The sequence below is a fragment of the Melospiza melodia genome, unplaced genomic scaffold (genome assembly GCF_035770615.1).
Source record: "Melospiza melodia melodia isolate bMelMel2 unplaced genomic scaffold, bMelMel2.pri scaffold_285, whole genome shotgun sequence".
In the NCBI taxonomy this organism is placed as follows: Eukaryota; Metazoa; Chordata; class Aves; order Passeriformes; family Passerellidae; genus Melospiza; species Melospiza melodia.
This window is the reverse complement of record NW_026948604.1, coordinates 37,006-54,100: the sequence shown is the minus strand read 5'-3', so window position 1 is coordinate 54,100 and position 17,095 is coordinate 37,006. Positions and strand designations below refer to the sequence as shown.

Below are 17,095 nucleotides of genomic sequence, written 5' to 3'. Positions count from 1 at the left end.
TGGTGTTTTTTGTGGGATTTTGGTTTTTTTTGGGGGGGAGCATTTGGGGTTTTTCGGTGGCTTTTAGGGTTTGGGTGGGGTTTTGGTTGTTTTGGCGGGATTTGGGTTTTTTCCTGGGATTTGGGGCTTTCTAAAGTTTGATTTTGGGTTTTTGTTTTTTTTTTTTTTTTTTTTTTTTGGCATTTTGGAGTTCTTTGTAGGATTTTTTTGGAGTTTTTAATATGATTTTTTTTGTTTGGTTTTTGTGGGATTTGGGTTTTTTTTCCCCTGGGATTTTTTGGCTTGTTTTAAGTTTGATTTTTGGAGTTTTTTTTTAGTGGTATTTTGGGGTTCTTGATAGGATTTTTTTAAATTTATAATAGGCTATTTTGGAGTTTTTTTATCGGACTAGGTTTTTTGGTGGGATTTTGGGCTTCTTTATAGGATTTTTTGGGATTTTTAAGTTTTTTTGAGTTTTATAGTGGGATTTGGTGTTTTTTTTTTCCAGGAGTTTTGGGTTTTTGGTGGGATTCCAATAGGACTTTTGGGGTTTTTTGGTGCTATTTCGTTTTTTCCCTGGGATTTTCGGGGGTTTTTTGGTGAGATTTTGATTTTTTTCTGCGATTTGCGTTTTTGGCGGATTTTCATGGGACAGTGACACGTGACAATGACAATTGACACGTGACCCCGGCACGGCCACGTGACCCGCGCCGCGCGCTTGGCGCCCCCTGGCGGATCCTCCCCCCCCCGCCCCGCTCCCGCCTCAAATCTCGCGAGAACTCGGGCGGCGCGGCCGGGCTGAGGCGGGAGCGCCGCTCTGCCGCCGTTGCTGCCTCCCTCCGGCCTCTGCCGCTCCCACCGGCACCGGAACCGCCACCGGCACCGGAACCGCCACCGGAACCGGCTCCGGCACCGGAACCGCCACCGGAACCGGCTCCGGCACCGGGCCCGGCCCGCGGCGCCGCGGCCCCGCCATGGAGGCGAACGCGGCCAAGCGGAAGGAGCCGCGCAAGGCGCTGCGGGTTAAAGTCATCTCCATGGGCAACGCCGAGGTGGGCAAGGTGAGGCGCTGCTATTGGCCCGCGGGCCGTGAGGGGCAGGCGGGATGACCAATTAGAAACGCGGGAGGGCGGGCGCGCTGCGATGATTGGCGCGACGCAACCAATCCGCGGCCGGCATCTCGTAGTTGTTGTTACGGTTGATTGACAGGCGGGTGGGCGGTGCTTTGTGTGAACACGCGGTTCTGATTGGTTGATAGCGAAGGGGGCGGGGCTCGGCGGCGTTATAGGGCGGGGGCGGCGTTTCCAAAAGTTGGAATTTTGGGGATTTTTGGGATTTGGCGGGAATTTGGCGTTTTCCCGCGGCGCAGAGCTGCATCATCAAGCGGTACTGCGAGAAGAGGTTCGTGCCCAAGTACCTGGCCACCATCGGCATCGACTACGGCGTCACCAAGTGAGAAGAGCGGGAATAACGGGAATAACGGGAATAACGGGATAATGGGAATGGTGGGAATGATGTGGGTAATGGGGATAATGGGAATAATGGAGACACTGGAAATGATGGGAATAATGGGATAATTGGGATAATGGGAATGGCGATAATGGTATATTTGGAATAACGGGGATAATGGGATATTTGGAATAACAGGAATAATGGGATAATGGGAATGGTGGGAATAATGGGAGTAATGGGAATTTTGAGATTTGGATTGGGAATAATGGGAATGAGATTGGGAATGGGATGGGAAAAATGGGAATAATTGGGATAATGGGAACACTGGGAATGGGGACAATGGGAATAATGGGAATGGTGGGAATAATGGGGATAATGGGATAATGGGAATAACAGGAATGGGAATACTAGGAATGGGATTGGAAATACTGGGAATGATGGGAGTGATGGGAATGGGGATAATTGGGATAATGGGAATTAAGGGAATGGTGGGAATTGTGGGGATAATTGGGATTGTGGGGATAATGGGAATAATGGGAGTAAGGGGGATAATGGGAATAATGGGATAATGGTGGGAGTAATGGGATAATGGGAATTGTGGGAATAGCTGGGATAACGGGGACACTGGGAATGGGGATAATGGGATAATGGGAATGGTGGGAATAGATGGGATAGCGGGCGTGATGGGGATAATGGGAATAATGGGAACTGGGTTGGAAATAATGGGATTGGGATTGGGATTGGGATTGGGATTGGGATTGGGATTGGGATTGGGATGAGGTGGGGACAATTGGGATAATGGAAAAATGGGAATAATGGGGATAGTGGGGATAGTGGGAATAGTGGGAATGATGGGAATAATGGGAATGGGGATAACGGGGATAGTGGGAATAATGGGGTTAATGGGAACACTGGGATAATGGGAATAATGGGAATGATGGGAGTAATGGGTTAATGGGGATGCTGGGATAATGGGAATAGTGGCAGTAATGGGATAACTGGGATAACAGGAACAATGGGGATAATGGGGTTAATGGGAACAGTGGGATAATGGGAATAATGGGAATGATGGGAGTAATGGGTTAATGGGGATACTGGGATAATGGGAATAATGGGAATGATGGGAATAATGGGGAAAATGGGGATGCTGGGATAATGGGAATAGTGGCAGTAATGGGATAACTGGAATGGGATTGGGAATAATGGGATTGGGATTGGGATGAGGTGGGGGCAGTTGGGATAATGGAAAACATGAGGGTAATGGGAATGATGGGAATAATGGGAATGGAATTGGGAATAATGGGAATGATTGTGGGATGGGATGGGAAAAATGGGAATAATGGGATAATGGGGATAATGGGATAATTGGAAAAATGGGAATAATGGGGATAATGGCAATAGGATGGGAATAATGGGGATAATGGGATAATGGGAATAATGGGGATTATGGGAATGGGGATAAGGGGAATAATGGGAATGGTGGGAATAGTTGGGATAATGGGAATGATGGGAACTGGGTTGGAAATAATGGGATTGGGATTGGGATTGGGATTGGGATGAGGTGGGGACAATTGGGATAACGGAAAAATGGGAATAATGGGGATAATGGGAATAGGATGGGGATAATGGGGATGATGGGAGTAATGGGGATGATGGGAGTAATGGGATAACGGGGTTATGGGAATAATGGGGATAATAGGAAGAGTGGGAATGATGGGAATACTGGGAATGGGGATAACGGGGATAGTGGGAATAATGGGGTTAATGGGAACACTGGGATAATGGGAATAATGGGAATGATGGGAGTAATGGGTTAATGGGGATGCTGGGATAATGGGAATAGTGGCAGTAATGGGATAACTGGGATAACAGGAATAATGGGGATAATGGGGTTAATGGGAACAGTGGGATAATGGGAATAATGGGAATGATGGGAGTAATGGGTTAATGGGGATACTGGGATAATGGGAATAGTGGCAGTAATGGGATAACTGGAATGGGATTGGGAATAATGGGATTGGGATTGGGATGAGGTGGGGGCAGTTGGGATAATGGAAAACATGAGGGTAATGGGAATGATGGGAATAATGGGAATGGAATTGGGAATAATGGGAATGATTGTGGGATGGGATGGGAAAAATGGGAATAATGGGATAATGGGGATAATGGGATAATTGGAAAAATGGGAATAATGGGGATAATGGCAATAGGATGGGAATAATGGGGATAATGGGATAATGGGAATAATGGGGATTATGGGAATGGGGATAAGGGGAATAATGGGAATGGTGGGAATAGTTGGGATAATGGGAATGATGGGAACTGGGTTGGAAATAATGGGATTGGGATTGGGATTGGGATTGGGATGAGGTGGGGACAATTGGGATAACGGAAAAATGGGAATAATGGGGATAATGGGAATAGGATGGGGATAATGGGGATGATGGGAGTAATGGGGATGATGGGAGTAATGGGATAACGGGGTTATGGGAATAATGGGGATAATAGGAAGAGTGGGAATGATGGGAATACTGGGAATGGGGATAACGGGGATAGTGGGAATAATGGGGTTAATGGGAACACTGGGATAATGGGAATAATGGGAATGATGGGAGTAATGGGTTAATGGGGATGCTGGGATAATGGGAATAGTGGCAGTAATGGGATAACTGGGATAACAGGAATAATGGGGATAATGGGGTTAATGGGAACAGTGGGATAATGGGAATAATGGGAATGATGGGAGTAATGGGTTAATGGGGATACTGGGATAATGGGAATAGTGGCAGTAATGGGATAACTGGAATGGGGTTGGGAATAATGGGATTGGGATTGGGATGAGGTGGGGGCAGTTGGGATAATGGAAAACATGAGGGTAATGGGAATGATGGGAATAATGGGAATGGGATTGGGAATGGTGGGAATGATTGTGGGATGGGATGGGAAAAATGGGAATAATGGGATAATGGGGATAATGGGATAATTGGAAAGATGGGAATAATGGGGATAATGGGAATAGGATGGGGATAATGGGAATAGTGGGATAATGGGAATAATGGGGATTATGGGAATGGGGATAAGGGGAATAATGGGAATGGTGGGAATAGTTGGGATAATGGGAATGATGGGGGTAATGGGAATGATGGGGATGGGATTGGAAATAATGGGATTGGGATTGGGATAATGGAAAAAATGGGGATAATGGGGATAATGGGAGTAATGGGATAATGGGATTGGGATTGGAGATAATGGGAATGGGGATAATGGGAATGGTGGGGATAGTGGGGATAATGGGAATAATGGGATTGGGAATAATGGGATTGGGATTGGGATGGGAATGATGGAACGGTGGGGATAGTGGGGATGGGAATGACAGCAGTGATGGGAGTGGTGGGAATGGTGGAGATAATGGGAATGGTAATGAAAGGAATAATGGGAATGATGGGGATGAAGGGGACAACAGGAATACTGGGAATGATGGCGAAAGGGGATAATGGGAATAATGGGAACAATGGGAATAATGGGAATGATGGGAATGGTGAGGAGAATGGTGATGGGAATAAAGGACATGGTGGGAATGGTGGGGATAATGGGAATGGGAATAGTGGGAATAATGGGAATGGGGTTGGGATTGGGGTGGGAATAGTGGAAATTATAGGGTTAATGGGGATAATGGGAATGGTGGGGATGATGGGAATGGGAATAATGGGATCGGGATTGGGATGGGAATAATGGGAGTAACGAGAATAATGGGAATAATGGGAGCTGTCCCTGGAGATTGGAGCTGGATGGGGTTGGGGTTTCTCCCAAGGAATGGGGATGGGATTGGCGGGACAACGGGATGGGATCAGTGGGATAACGGGATTGGATTTATGGAACAACGGCATGGTGGGGTGGGATAATGGGATGGGATAATGATTGGGTCATTGTATGAGGGCATGGAATAACGGGATGGTGAGACAATGGGATAACAGGGATAATGGGATGGGATTTACGGGATAATGGGAATGGGAGCAATGGAACGGCAGGGTGATGGGAAAACGGGATAATGGGATTTATGGGATAATGGGATTTATGGGATAATAATGGGATCCTGGGATAATGGGATCCTGGGATTGATGGGATAATGGGGTAATGGGATGATGGAATTCTTGGGATTCATGGGATTTTATGGGATAATGGAGTAATGGGATGGAATGGGGTGGGATAATGGGGTGATGAAATTATGGGATGGGATGGGATAACAGGATAACGGGATGGATGGGATGATGGGATTGTGGGATGATGGGATAACGGGATAACAGGATAACGGGATGGATGGGGTAATGGGATTGTGGGACGATGGGATAATGGGATAACGGGATAACGGGATGGATGGGATGATGGGATTGTGGGATAATGGGATAACAGGATAACGGGATGGATGGGATAATGGGATTGTGGGATGATGGGATAACGGGATAACGGGATGGACGGGATAATGGGATTGTGGGATGATGGGATAACGGGATAACGGGATGGACGGGATAATGGGATTTGGGATAATGGGATAACAGGATAACGGGATGGATGGGACAATGGGATTGTGGGATGATGGGATAATGGGATAACGGGATGGACGGGATAATGGGATTGTGGGATTGTGGGATAATGGGATAACGGGATGGACGGGATAATGGGATTGTGGGATGGTGGGATAATGGGATAACGGGATGGATGGGGTAACGGGATTGTGGGACGATGGGATAATGGGATAACGGGATAACGGGATGGATGGGATAATGGGATTGTGGGACGATGGGATAATGGGATAACGGGATGGATGGGATAATGGGATTGTGGGATGATGGGATAACGGGATAACGGCATGGATGGGATAATGGGATTGTGGGATGATGGGATAACGGGATAACAGGATGGATGGGATAATGGGATTGTGGGATGATGGGATTGTGGGATAACGGGATGGATGGGATAATGGGATTGTGGGATGATGGGATTGTGGGATGATGGGATGGATGGGATAATGGGATTGTGGGATGATGGGATAACGGGATAACGGGATGGATGGGATAATGGGATTGTGGGATGATGGGATAACGGGATAACGGGATGGATGGGATAATGGGATTGTGGGATGATGGGATGGGATGGATGGCGAAGGTAAGGGGATGGGATTTATGGGATTGTGGGATTTTGGGATTTTTGGATAATGAGATAATAGGATTCAAGTTCCCCCAGATGACCTCCCCTTGGAATTCAGGAACAATTCCCACCCTGGAATCCAGAGATTCCAAATCCTTGGGGAATTCCTGAAATTCTGAGGGGTTTTTCCCGGAATTCCCAGAATTCCGTGTTTTGTTTTTTTTTTTTTTCCCTGAAATTCCAAGGGGTTTTTATTCCTGGAATTCCCAGAATTCCAACACGTTTTCCAGGGTGCAGATCCGGGACCGGGAGATCAAGGTGAACATCTTCGACATGGCCGGGCACCCCTTCTTCTACGAGGTCAGAATTCCCAAAAATTCCCAAAATTCCCCTTTGAAAGTCGGGAATTCTTCCCTTGGACTCTTCCCTGCATTTTTTAGATAATTTTTCCTAAATTTTTTTTCCCCTGTTTTTTACTCCACATTTTTCCCTGATTTATTTTCCATGGATTTTTTAGTCTTTTTTAATTTTGGGGGGGTTTTTTTGGTTTTTTTTTGTTTTTTGTTTTTTTGTTATCCTTGGAATTTTTCCCCTGGATTTTTTTTTCCCCTGGATTTTTTTTTCCCCAGTTGGTTTTTTTCCCTGGAATTTCTTTTCTCCTGGAATTTTTTTCCCCTGGTTTTTTTTTGGTTTTTTTTTTACCCTGTAATTTTTTTATATTATATTGTATTATATTATTATATTTTATTCTATTACAATACATTACAATAATATAATATAATATAATATAATATAATATAATATAATATAATATAATATAATATAATATAATATAATATAATATAATATAATATAATATAATATAATATAATATAATATTGTATAATATAATATAATATAATATAATATAATATAATATAATATAATATAATATAATATAATATAATATAATATAATATAATATAATATAATATAATATAATATAATATAATATCATATAATGTAATGTAATATAATATAATAAAATATAATATAATATAATGTAATACAATATAAATTAATATATATTTATTTTACTTTATTTTATTTTACTCTATTTTATATTATCTTATTTTGTTATATTTTATTTTATTTTATTTTATTCAAGGACATGCAGGGGCAAAATTTCCCTTTTTCCCCTGAATTTTTTCCTGGAATTTTGAATTTTTCCCAGGAATATTTTAGTTTTTCCCCCCTTTTCTGCCAGGTGTGTATCGAGTTCCTACAAGGACGCGCAGGGGGGGAATTTTCCTTTTTCGCCTGATTTTTGTTTCCCTGAAATTTTCCCCTCATTTTCTTCTCCCTGGAATATTATTGTATTGTATTGCATTATGTTATATTTTGTTTTATTTTATTATATTTCATTATATTATGTTGTATTATAATATTATATTACCTTGTATTATATTATATTATATTACATTGTATTATATTATATTATATTACATTGTATTATATTATATTATATTATATTATATTATATTATATTATATTATATTATATTATATTATATTATATTATATTATATTATATTATATTATATTATATTACATTACATTACATTATATTATATTATATTACACTGTCTTACATTATATTACATTGTCTTACATTATATTACATTACAATAATGTAATGTAATATAATGTAACACAATGTGATACAGTATGAAATAATATGAAATAATATATACTTATTTTACTTTATTTTTTGTTATTTTATCTTATTTTATTTTATTTTATTTTATTTTATTTTATTTTATTTTATTTTATTTTATTTTATTTTATTTTATTTCATTTTATTTCATTTTATTTCATTTTATTTCATTTTATTTCATTTTATTTTATTTTATTCAAGGTCATGCAGGGGCAAAATTTCCCTTTTTCCCCTGAATTTTTTCCTGGAATTTTGAATTTTTCCCAGGAATATTTTAGTTTTTCCCCCCTTTTCTGCCAGGTGTGTATCCAGTTCTACAAGGACACGCAGGGGGGGAATTTTCCTTTTTCGCCTGATTTTTTTTCCCTGAATTTTTCCCCTCATTTTTTTCTCCCTGGAATATTATTGTATTGTATTGCATCATGTTATATTTTGTTTTATTTTATTATATTTCATTATATTATATTGTATTATATTATTATATTATAATGTATTATATTATATTAAATTATATTACATTACATTACATTACATATATTGCATATATTACAATAATGTAATATACTATAATATAATATAATGTAATATAAAATAATATAATATAATACAATAGGAAATAATATATACTTATTTTACTTTATTTTATTTTACTTTATTTTATCTTATTTTGTTATTTTATTTTATTTTATTTTATTTTATTTTATTTTATTTTATTTTATTTTATTTTATTTTATTTTATTTTATTTTATTCAAGGACATGCAGGGGCGAAATTTCCCTTTTTCCCCGGAATTTTTTCCTGGAATTTTTGTTTCCCCTGGAATTTTGAATTTTTCCCAGGAATATTTTAGTTTTTGCCCCCTTTTCTGCCAGGTGCGTAACGAGTTCTCTGTCGAATATTATTGTATTGTATTGTATTATATTATATTTGGTTTTATTTCATTATATTTAATTATGTTTCATTATATTATATCGTATTATATTATTATATTATATTATGTTATATTGCATTATTATAATACAATGTAATATAATATAATATAATATAATATAATATAATATAATATAATATAATATAATACAGTATAATATAATATGATATAATACATACTTATTTTACTTTATTTTATTTTATTTTATTTTATCTTATTTTATTTTATTTTATTTTATTTTATTTTATTTTATTTTATTTTATTTTATTTTATTTTATTTCGTTTCATTTCTTTTAATTTCATTTTATTTCATTTAATTTCATTTCATTTCATTTCTTTTTATTTCTTTTTATTTTATTTTATTCAACGACATGCAGGGGCGAAATTTCCCTTTTTCCCCGGAATTTTTTCCTGGAATTTCTTTTCCCCTGGAATTTTGAATTTTTCCCAGGAATATTTTAGTTTTTTCCCTTTTTCCCCGGAATTTTTTCCGGGAATTTTTTTCCCCTGGAATTTTGAATTTTTCCCAGGAATATTTTAGTTTTTTCCCTTTTTCCCCAGAATTTTTTCCCCTGGCATTTTGAATTTTTCCCAGGAATATTTTAGTTTTTCCCCCCTTTTCTGCCAGGTGTGTATCGAGTTCTACAAGGACACGCAGGGGGGGAATTTTCCTTTTTCGCCTGATTTTTTTTCCCTGAATTTTTCCCCTCATTTTCTTCTCCCTGGAATATTATTGTATTGTATTGCATTGTATTATATTTTGTTTTATTTTATTATATTTCATTATATTATGTTGTATTATAATATTATATTACATTGTATTATATAATATTATATAATATTATATTATATTATATTATATTATATTATATTATATTATATTATATTATATTATATTATATTTTATTATATTATATTATATTATATTATATTATATTATATTATATTATATTATATTATATTATGTTACATTATATTACATTGTCTTACATTATATTACATTATATTACATTATATTACATTATATTACATTACAATAATGTAATGTAATATAATGTAACACAATGTGATACAATATGAAATAATATGAAATAATATATACTTATTTTACTTTATTTTTTGTTATTTCATTTTATCTTATTTTGTTTTATTTTATTTTATTTTATTTTATTTTATTTTATTTTATTTTATTTTATTTTATTCAAGGTCATGCAGGGGTGAAATTTCCCTTTTTCCTCGGAATTCTTTCCTGGAATTTTGAATTTTTCCCAGGAATATTTTAGTTTTTCCCCCCTTTTCTGCCAGGTGTGTATCGAGTTCCACAAGGACACGCAGGGGGGGAATTTTCCTTTTTCGCCTGATTTTTTTTCCCTGAATTTTTCCCCTCATTTTTTTCTCCCTGGAATATTATTGTATTGTATTGCATTATGTTATATTTTGTTTTATTTTATTATATTTCATTATATTATATTGTATTATATTATTATATTATAATGTATTATATTATATTAAATTATATTACATTACATTACATATATTGCATATATTACAATAATGTAATATACTATAGTATAATATAATGTAATATAAAATAATATAATACAATAGGAAATAATATATACTTATTTTACTTTATTTTATTTTACTTTATTTTATCTTATTTTGTTATTTTATTTAATTTAATTTAATTTAATTTAATTTTATTTTATTTTATTTTATTTTATTTTATTTTATTTTATTCAAGGACATGCAGGGGCGAAATTTCCCTTTTTCCCCGGAATTTTTTCCTGGAATTTTTTTTTCCCCTGGAATTTTGAATTTTTCCCAGGAATATTTTAGTTTTTGCCCCCTTTTCTGCCAGGTGCGTAACGAGTTCTCTGTCGAATATTATTGTATTGTATTGTATTATATTATATTTGGTTTTATTTCATTATATTTAATTATGTTTCATTATGTTATATTGCATTAATATAATATAATATAATATAATATAATATAATATAATATAATATAATATAATATAATACAGTATAATATAATATAATATAATACATACTTATTTTACTTTATTTTATTTTATTTTATTTCATTTTATCTTATTTTATTTTATTTTATTTTATTTTATTTTTATTTCATTTCATTTCTTTTCATTTCATTTCTTTTCATTTCATTTTATTTCATTTCATTTCATTTCATTTCATTTCATTTCTTTTTATTTCTTTTTATTTTATTTTATTCAACAACATGCAGGGGCGAAATTTCCCTTTTTCCCCGGAATTTTTTCCTGGAATTTCTTTTCCCCTTGGAATTTTGAATTTTTCCCAGGAATATTTTAGTTTTTTCCCTTTTTCCCCGGAATTTTTTCCGGGAATTTTTTTTCCCCTGGAATTTTGAATTTTTCCCAGGAATATTTTAGTTTTTTCCCTTTTTCCCTTGTATTTTTTCCCCTGGCATTTTGAATTTTTTCCCAGGAATATTTTCGTTTTTCCCCCGTTTTCTGCCAGGTGCGTAACGAGTTCTCTGTGGAATATTATTGTATTGTATTGTATTATATTATATTTTGTTTTATTTCATTATATTTAATTCTGTTTCATTATGTTATATTGTATTATATTATTATATTATATTATATTATTATATTATATTATTATATTATATTATGATATGATATGATATAATATGATATGATATGATATGATATTATATTATATTATAATATATTACATTATGTTATGTTATATTACATTAATATAGTATAATATAATATAATATATAATATAATATAATATAATATAATATAATATAATATAATATAATATAATATAATATAATATAATATAATATAATATAATACAATATAAAATAATACATACTTATTTTACTTTATTTTATTTTATTTTATTTTACTTTATTTTATTTTACTTTTATATTTTTTATTTTATTTCATTTCATTTCATTTCATTTCATTTCATTTCATTCAAGGACATGCAGGGGCGAAATTTCCCTTTTTCCCCGGAATTTTTTTTCCCCTGGAATTTTGAATTTTTCCCAGGAATATTTTCGTTTTTGCCCCCTTTTGTGCCAGGTGCGTAACGAGTTCTACAAGGACACGCAGGGGGTGCTGCTGGTGTACGACGTGGGCTCCAAGGAATCCTTCGAGGCGCTCGACTCGTGGCTGGCCGAGATGCGCCGCGAGCTGGGGCCGCACGCCAGCCTGGACAGCGTCGTCTTCGCCGTCTGCGCCAACAAGGTGCGCCAGTTTCCGGAAAATTCTGGGAATTCCGGAAGTTTGCTCCTGACTGGATCCCGTGGGATTGAAATTGTGGGAATTTTGGGAATTCTGGAGATGTTTTAGGGGTTTTGTTCCGAGCTGGGGCCGCACGCCGGCCTGGACAGCGTCGTCTTCGCCGTCTGCGCCAACAAGGTGCGTGATTTTCCAGGAAATTCTGGGAATTTTGGGAATTCTGGAAGTTTGTTCCTGATTGGATCCCGTGGGATTGAAACTGTGGGAATTTTGGGAATTCTGGAGATGTTTTAGGGGTTCTGTTCCGAGCTGGGGCCGCACGCCGGCCTGGACAGCGTCGTCTGCGCCGTCTGCGCCAACAAGGTACGCGACTTTCCGGAAAATTCTGGGAAGTTTGGGAATTCTGGAAGTTTGTTCCTGATTGGATCCCGTGGGATTGAAACTGTGGGAATTTTGGGAATTCTGGAGATGTTTTTTAGGGGTTCTGTTCCGAGCTGGGGCCGCACGCCAGCCTGGACAGCGTCGTCTTCGCCGTCTGCGCCAACAAGGTACGCCAGTTTCCGAAAATTCTGGGAATTTGGGAATTCCGGAAGTTTGTTCCTGACTGGATCCCGTGGGATTGAAATTGTGGGAATTTTGGGAATTCTGGAAGTTTGTTCCTGACTGGATCCTGTGGGATTGAACTTGTGGGAATTTCGGGAATTCTGGAGATGTTTTAGGGGTTCTGTTCCGAGCTGGGGCCGCACGCCGGCCTGGACGGCGTTGTCTGCGCCAACAAGGTACGCGAGTTTCCGGAAAATTCTGGAAGTTTGGGAATTCTGGAACTTTGATCCTGATTGGATCCCGTGGGATTGAAACTGTGGAATTTCGGGAATTCTGGAGATGTTTTAGGGGTTTTGTTCCGAGCTGGGGCCGCACGCCAGCCTGGACAGCGTCGGCATCGCCGTCTGCGCCAACAAGGTACGCCATTTCCGGAAAATTCTGGGAATTTTGGGAATTCTGGAAGTTTGCTCCTGATTGGATCCCGTGGGATTGAAACTGTGGGAATTTCGGGAATTCTGGAGATGTTTTAGGGGTTCTGTTCCGAGCTGGGGCCGCACGCCGGCCTGGACGGCGTCGTCTGCGCCGTCTGCGCCAACAAGGTACGCGAGTTTCCGGAAAATTCTGGGAATTTTGCGAGTTCTGGAAGTTTGTTCCTGATTGGATCCTGTGGGATTGAACTTGTGGGAATTTCGGGAATTCTGGAGATGTTTTAGGGGTTTTGTTCCAAGCTGGGGCCGCACGCCGGCCTGGACGGCGTCGTCTGCGCCGTCTGCGCCAACAAGGTGCGTGATTTTCCAGGAAATTCTGGGAATTTTGGGAATTCCAGAAGTTTGTTCCTGACTGGATCCCGTGGGATTGAAATTGTGGGAATTTTGGGAATTCTGGAGATGTTTTAGGGGTTCTGTTCCGAGCTGGGGCCGCACGCCAGCCTGGACAGCGTCGGCATCGCCGTCTGCGCCAACAAGGTACACGAGTTTTCCGGAAAATTCTGGAATTTTGGGGAATTCCGGAAGTTTGTTCCTGACTGGATCCCGTGGGATTGAAATTCTGGGAATTTTGGGAATTCCGGAAGTTTGCTCCTGACTGGATCCCGTGGGATTGAAACTGTGGGAATTTTGGGAATTCTGGAGATGTTTTAGGGGTTCTGTTCCGAGCTGGGGCCGCACGCCGGCCTGGACGGCGTCGTCTGCGCCGTCTGCGCCAACAAGGTGCGCCATTTTCCGGAAAATTCTGGGAATTTTGCGAGTTCTGGAAGTTTGTTCCTGATTGGATCCCGTGGGATTGAAATTGTGGGAATTCTGGGAATTCTGGAGATGTTTTAGGGTTCTGTTCCAAGCTGGGGCCGCACGCCAGCCTGGACAGCGTCGTCTTCGCCGTCTGCGCCAACAAGGTACGTGAGTTTCCGGAAAATTCTGGGAAGTTTGGGAATTCTGGAGATGTTTTTTAGGGGTTTTGTTCCGAGCTGGGGCCGCACGCCGGCCTGGACGGCGTCGTCTGCGCCGTCTGCGCCAACAAGGTACACAAGTTTCCGGAAAATTCTGGGAATTTTGGGAATTCCGGAAGTTTGTTCCTGACTGGATCCCGTGGGATTGAAATTGTGGGAATTTTGGGAATTCCGGAAGTTTGTTCCTGACTGGATCCTGTGGGATTGAACTTGTGGGAATTTCGGGAATTCTGGAGATGTTTTAGGGGTTCTGTTCCGAGCTGGGGCCGCACGCCGGCCTGGACGGCGTCGTCTGCGCCGTCTGCGCCAACAAGGTACGTGAGTTTCCGGAAAATTCTGGGAAGTTTGGGAATTCTGGAACTTTGCTCCTGATTGGATCCCGTGGGATTGAGACTGTGGAATTTCGGCAATTCTGGAGGTGTTTTAGGGGTTTTGTTCCGAGCTGGGGCCGCACGCCAGCCTGGACGGCGTTGTCTGCGCCGTCTGCGCCAACAAGGTACGCGAGTTTTCAGGAAATTCTGGGAATTTTGGGAATTCTGGAAGTTTGTTCCTGACTGGATCCCGTGGGATTGAAACTGTGGGAATTTCGGGAATTCTGGAGATGTTTTAGGGGTTCTGTTCCGAGCTGGGGCCGCACGCCGGCCTGGACAGTGTCGTCTTCGCCGTCTGCGCCAACAAGGTACGCGAGTTTTCAGGAAATTCTGGGAATTTTGGGAATTCTGGAACTTTGCTCCTGATTGGACCCCGTGGGATTGAAATTGTGGGAATTTCGGGAATTCTGGAGATGTTTTTTAGGGGTTTTGTTCCGAGCTGGGGCCGCACGCCGGCCTGGACGGCGTCGTCTTCGCCGTCTGCGCCAACAAGGTACAGGGTTTATTCCCAATTTTCCCGTGGTTTATTCCAATTTTCCCGTGGTTTATTCCCGTTTTTCCCGGTGTTTATTCCCATTTTTTCCCGTTGTTTATTTGCAGGTGGACGCGGGGAAGCTGCGGGTGTTTATTTCACGTTTTCCCGTTGGTTATTTCACATTTTCCCATTGGTTATTCCCAATTTTCCCGTTGTTTTTTTCACATTTTCCCGTTGTTTATTCCGTTGTTTTTCCCATCGTTCCCAGGTGGATGCGGGGAAGCTGCGGGTGATTATTTCACATTTTCCCATTGTTTATTCCCATTTGTCCCGTTGTTTATTCCCGTTTTTCCTGTGGTTTATTCCCAGGTGGACATGGGGAAGCTGCGGGTGTTTATTTCACATTATCCCGTTGTTTATTCCCAATTTTCCCGTTGTTTATTCCCGTTTTTCCCATGGTTTATTCCCATTTTTCCCGTTGTTTATTCCAAATTTTCCCACTGTTTATTCCCAGTTCTCCCGTTGTTTATTCCCATTTTTCCCGTTGTTTATTCCCCTTTTTCCCGTTGTTTATTCCCAGGTGATGCGGAAAAGCTGCGGGTGTTTATTTCACATTTTCCCATTGTTTATTCCAAATTTTCCCGTTGTTTATTCCCAGGTGGACGCGGAAAGCTGCGGGTGTTTGTTTCACATTTTCCTGTTGGTTATTCCCAATTTTTCCTATTGTTTTTATTCCCAGGTGGACACGGGGAAGCTGTGGGTGTTTATTTTATTATTCCCGTTGTTTATTCCTAATTTTCCCGTTGTTTATTTCAAGTTTTCCCATTGTTTATTCCCAGGTGCACGCGGGGAAGCTGCGGGTGTGTATTTCACATTTTCCAGTGATTATTTCACATTTTCTTGTTGTTTATTCCCATTTTTCCCATGGTTTATTCCCAGGTGGACGCGGGGAAGCTGCGGGTGATTATTTTATTATTCCCATTGTTTATTCCCATTTTTCCCGTTGTTTATTCCCGTTTTTACCATTTTCATTCCCAGATGGACGCGGGGAAGCCGCGGGTGTTTATGTCCCAATTTTCCCGTTGTTTATTCCCAATTTTCCCGTTGTTTTTCCCGTGGTTTATTCCCAGGTGGACGCGGGGAAGCTGCGTGTGGTTAGTTTATTATTCCCATGGTTTATTTCACTTTTTCCCGGTGTTTATTCCCGTTTTTACCATTTTCATTCCAGGTGGATGCAGGGAAGCTGCGGGTGATTATTTCATTATTCCCATTGTTTATTTCACTTTTTCCCGGTGTTTATTCCCGTTGTTTTTCCCGTGGTTTATTCCCAGGTGGACGCAGGGAAGCTGTGGGTGTTTATTTCATTATTCCCATTGTTTATTCCGCTTTTTCCCGTGGTTTATTCCCAGGTGGACGCGGGGAAGCTGCGGGTGTTTATTTCATTATTCCCATTGTTTATTTCACTTTTTCCTGTGGTTTGTTCCCATGTGGATGCAGGGAAGCCGTGGGTGTTTACGTCACATTTTCCCGTTGTTTATTCCCAATTTTCCCGTTGTTTTTCCCGTGGTTTATTCCAAGTGGATGTTGGGAAGCTGCGGGTGATTATTTTATTATTCCCATTGTTTATTCCCATTTTTCCCGTTGTTTATTCCCGTTTCTACCATTTTCATTCCCAGATGGACGCGGGGAAGCTGCGGGTGTTTATGTTATTATTCCCATTGTTTATTTCACATTTTCCCGTTGTTTTTTATTCTTCCCAATTTTCCCGTTGTTTTTCCCGTGGTTTATTCCCAGGTGGACGCGGGGAAGCTGCGGGT

At 39.2% G+C, this 17,095-nt stretch overlaps 1 protein-coding gene across 1 annotated transcript in view; it reads left to right on the top strand.

Annotated features, from left to right (window-relative positions):
- Positions 1–781: 781 nt before the first annotated feature.
- The window catches only part of DNAJC27 (DnaJ heat shock protein family (Hsp40) member C27), a 28,015-nt gene continuing 11,701 nt past the window's right edge, over positions 782–17,095 (top strand). Inside the window, exons 1-4 of the mRNA XM_063182660.1 lie at positions 782–1,040; positions 1,349–1,431; positions 6,867–6,936; positions 12,287–12,451. Coding sequence (XP_063038730.1) covers positions 954–1,040; positions 1,349–1,431; positions 6,867–6,936; positions 12,287–12,451 — 405 coding nt within the window. The 5' untranslated portion in view covers positions 782–953. The remainder of the gene's footprint in view (positions 1,041–1,348; positions 1,432–6,866; positions 6,937–12,286; positions 12,452–17,095) is intronic.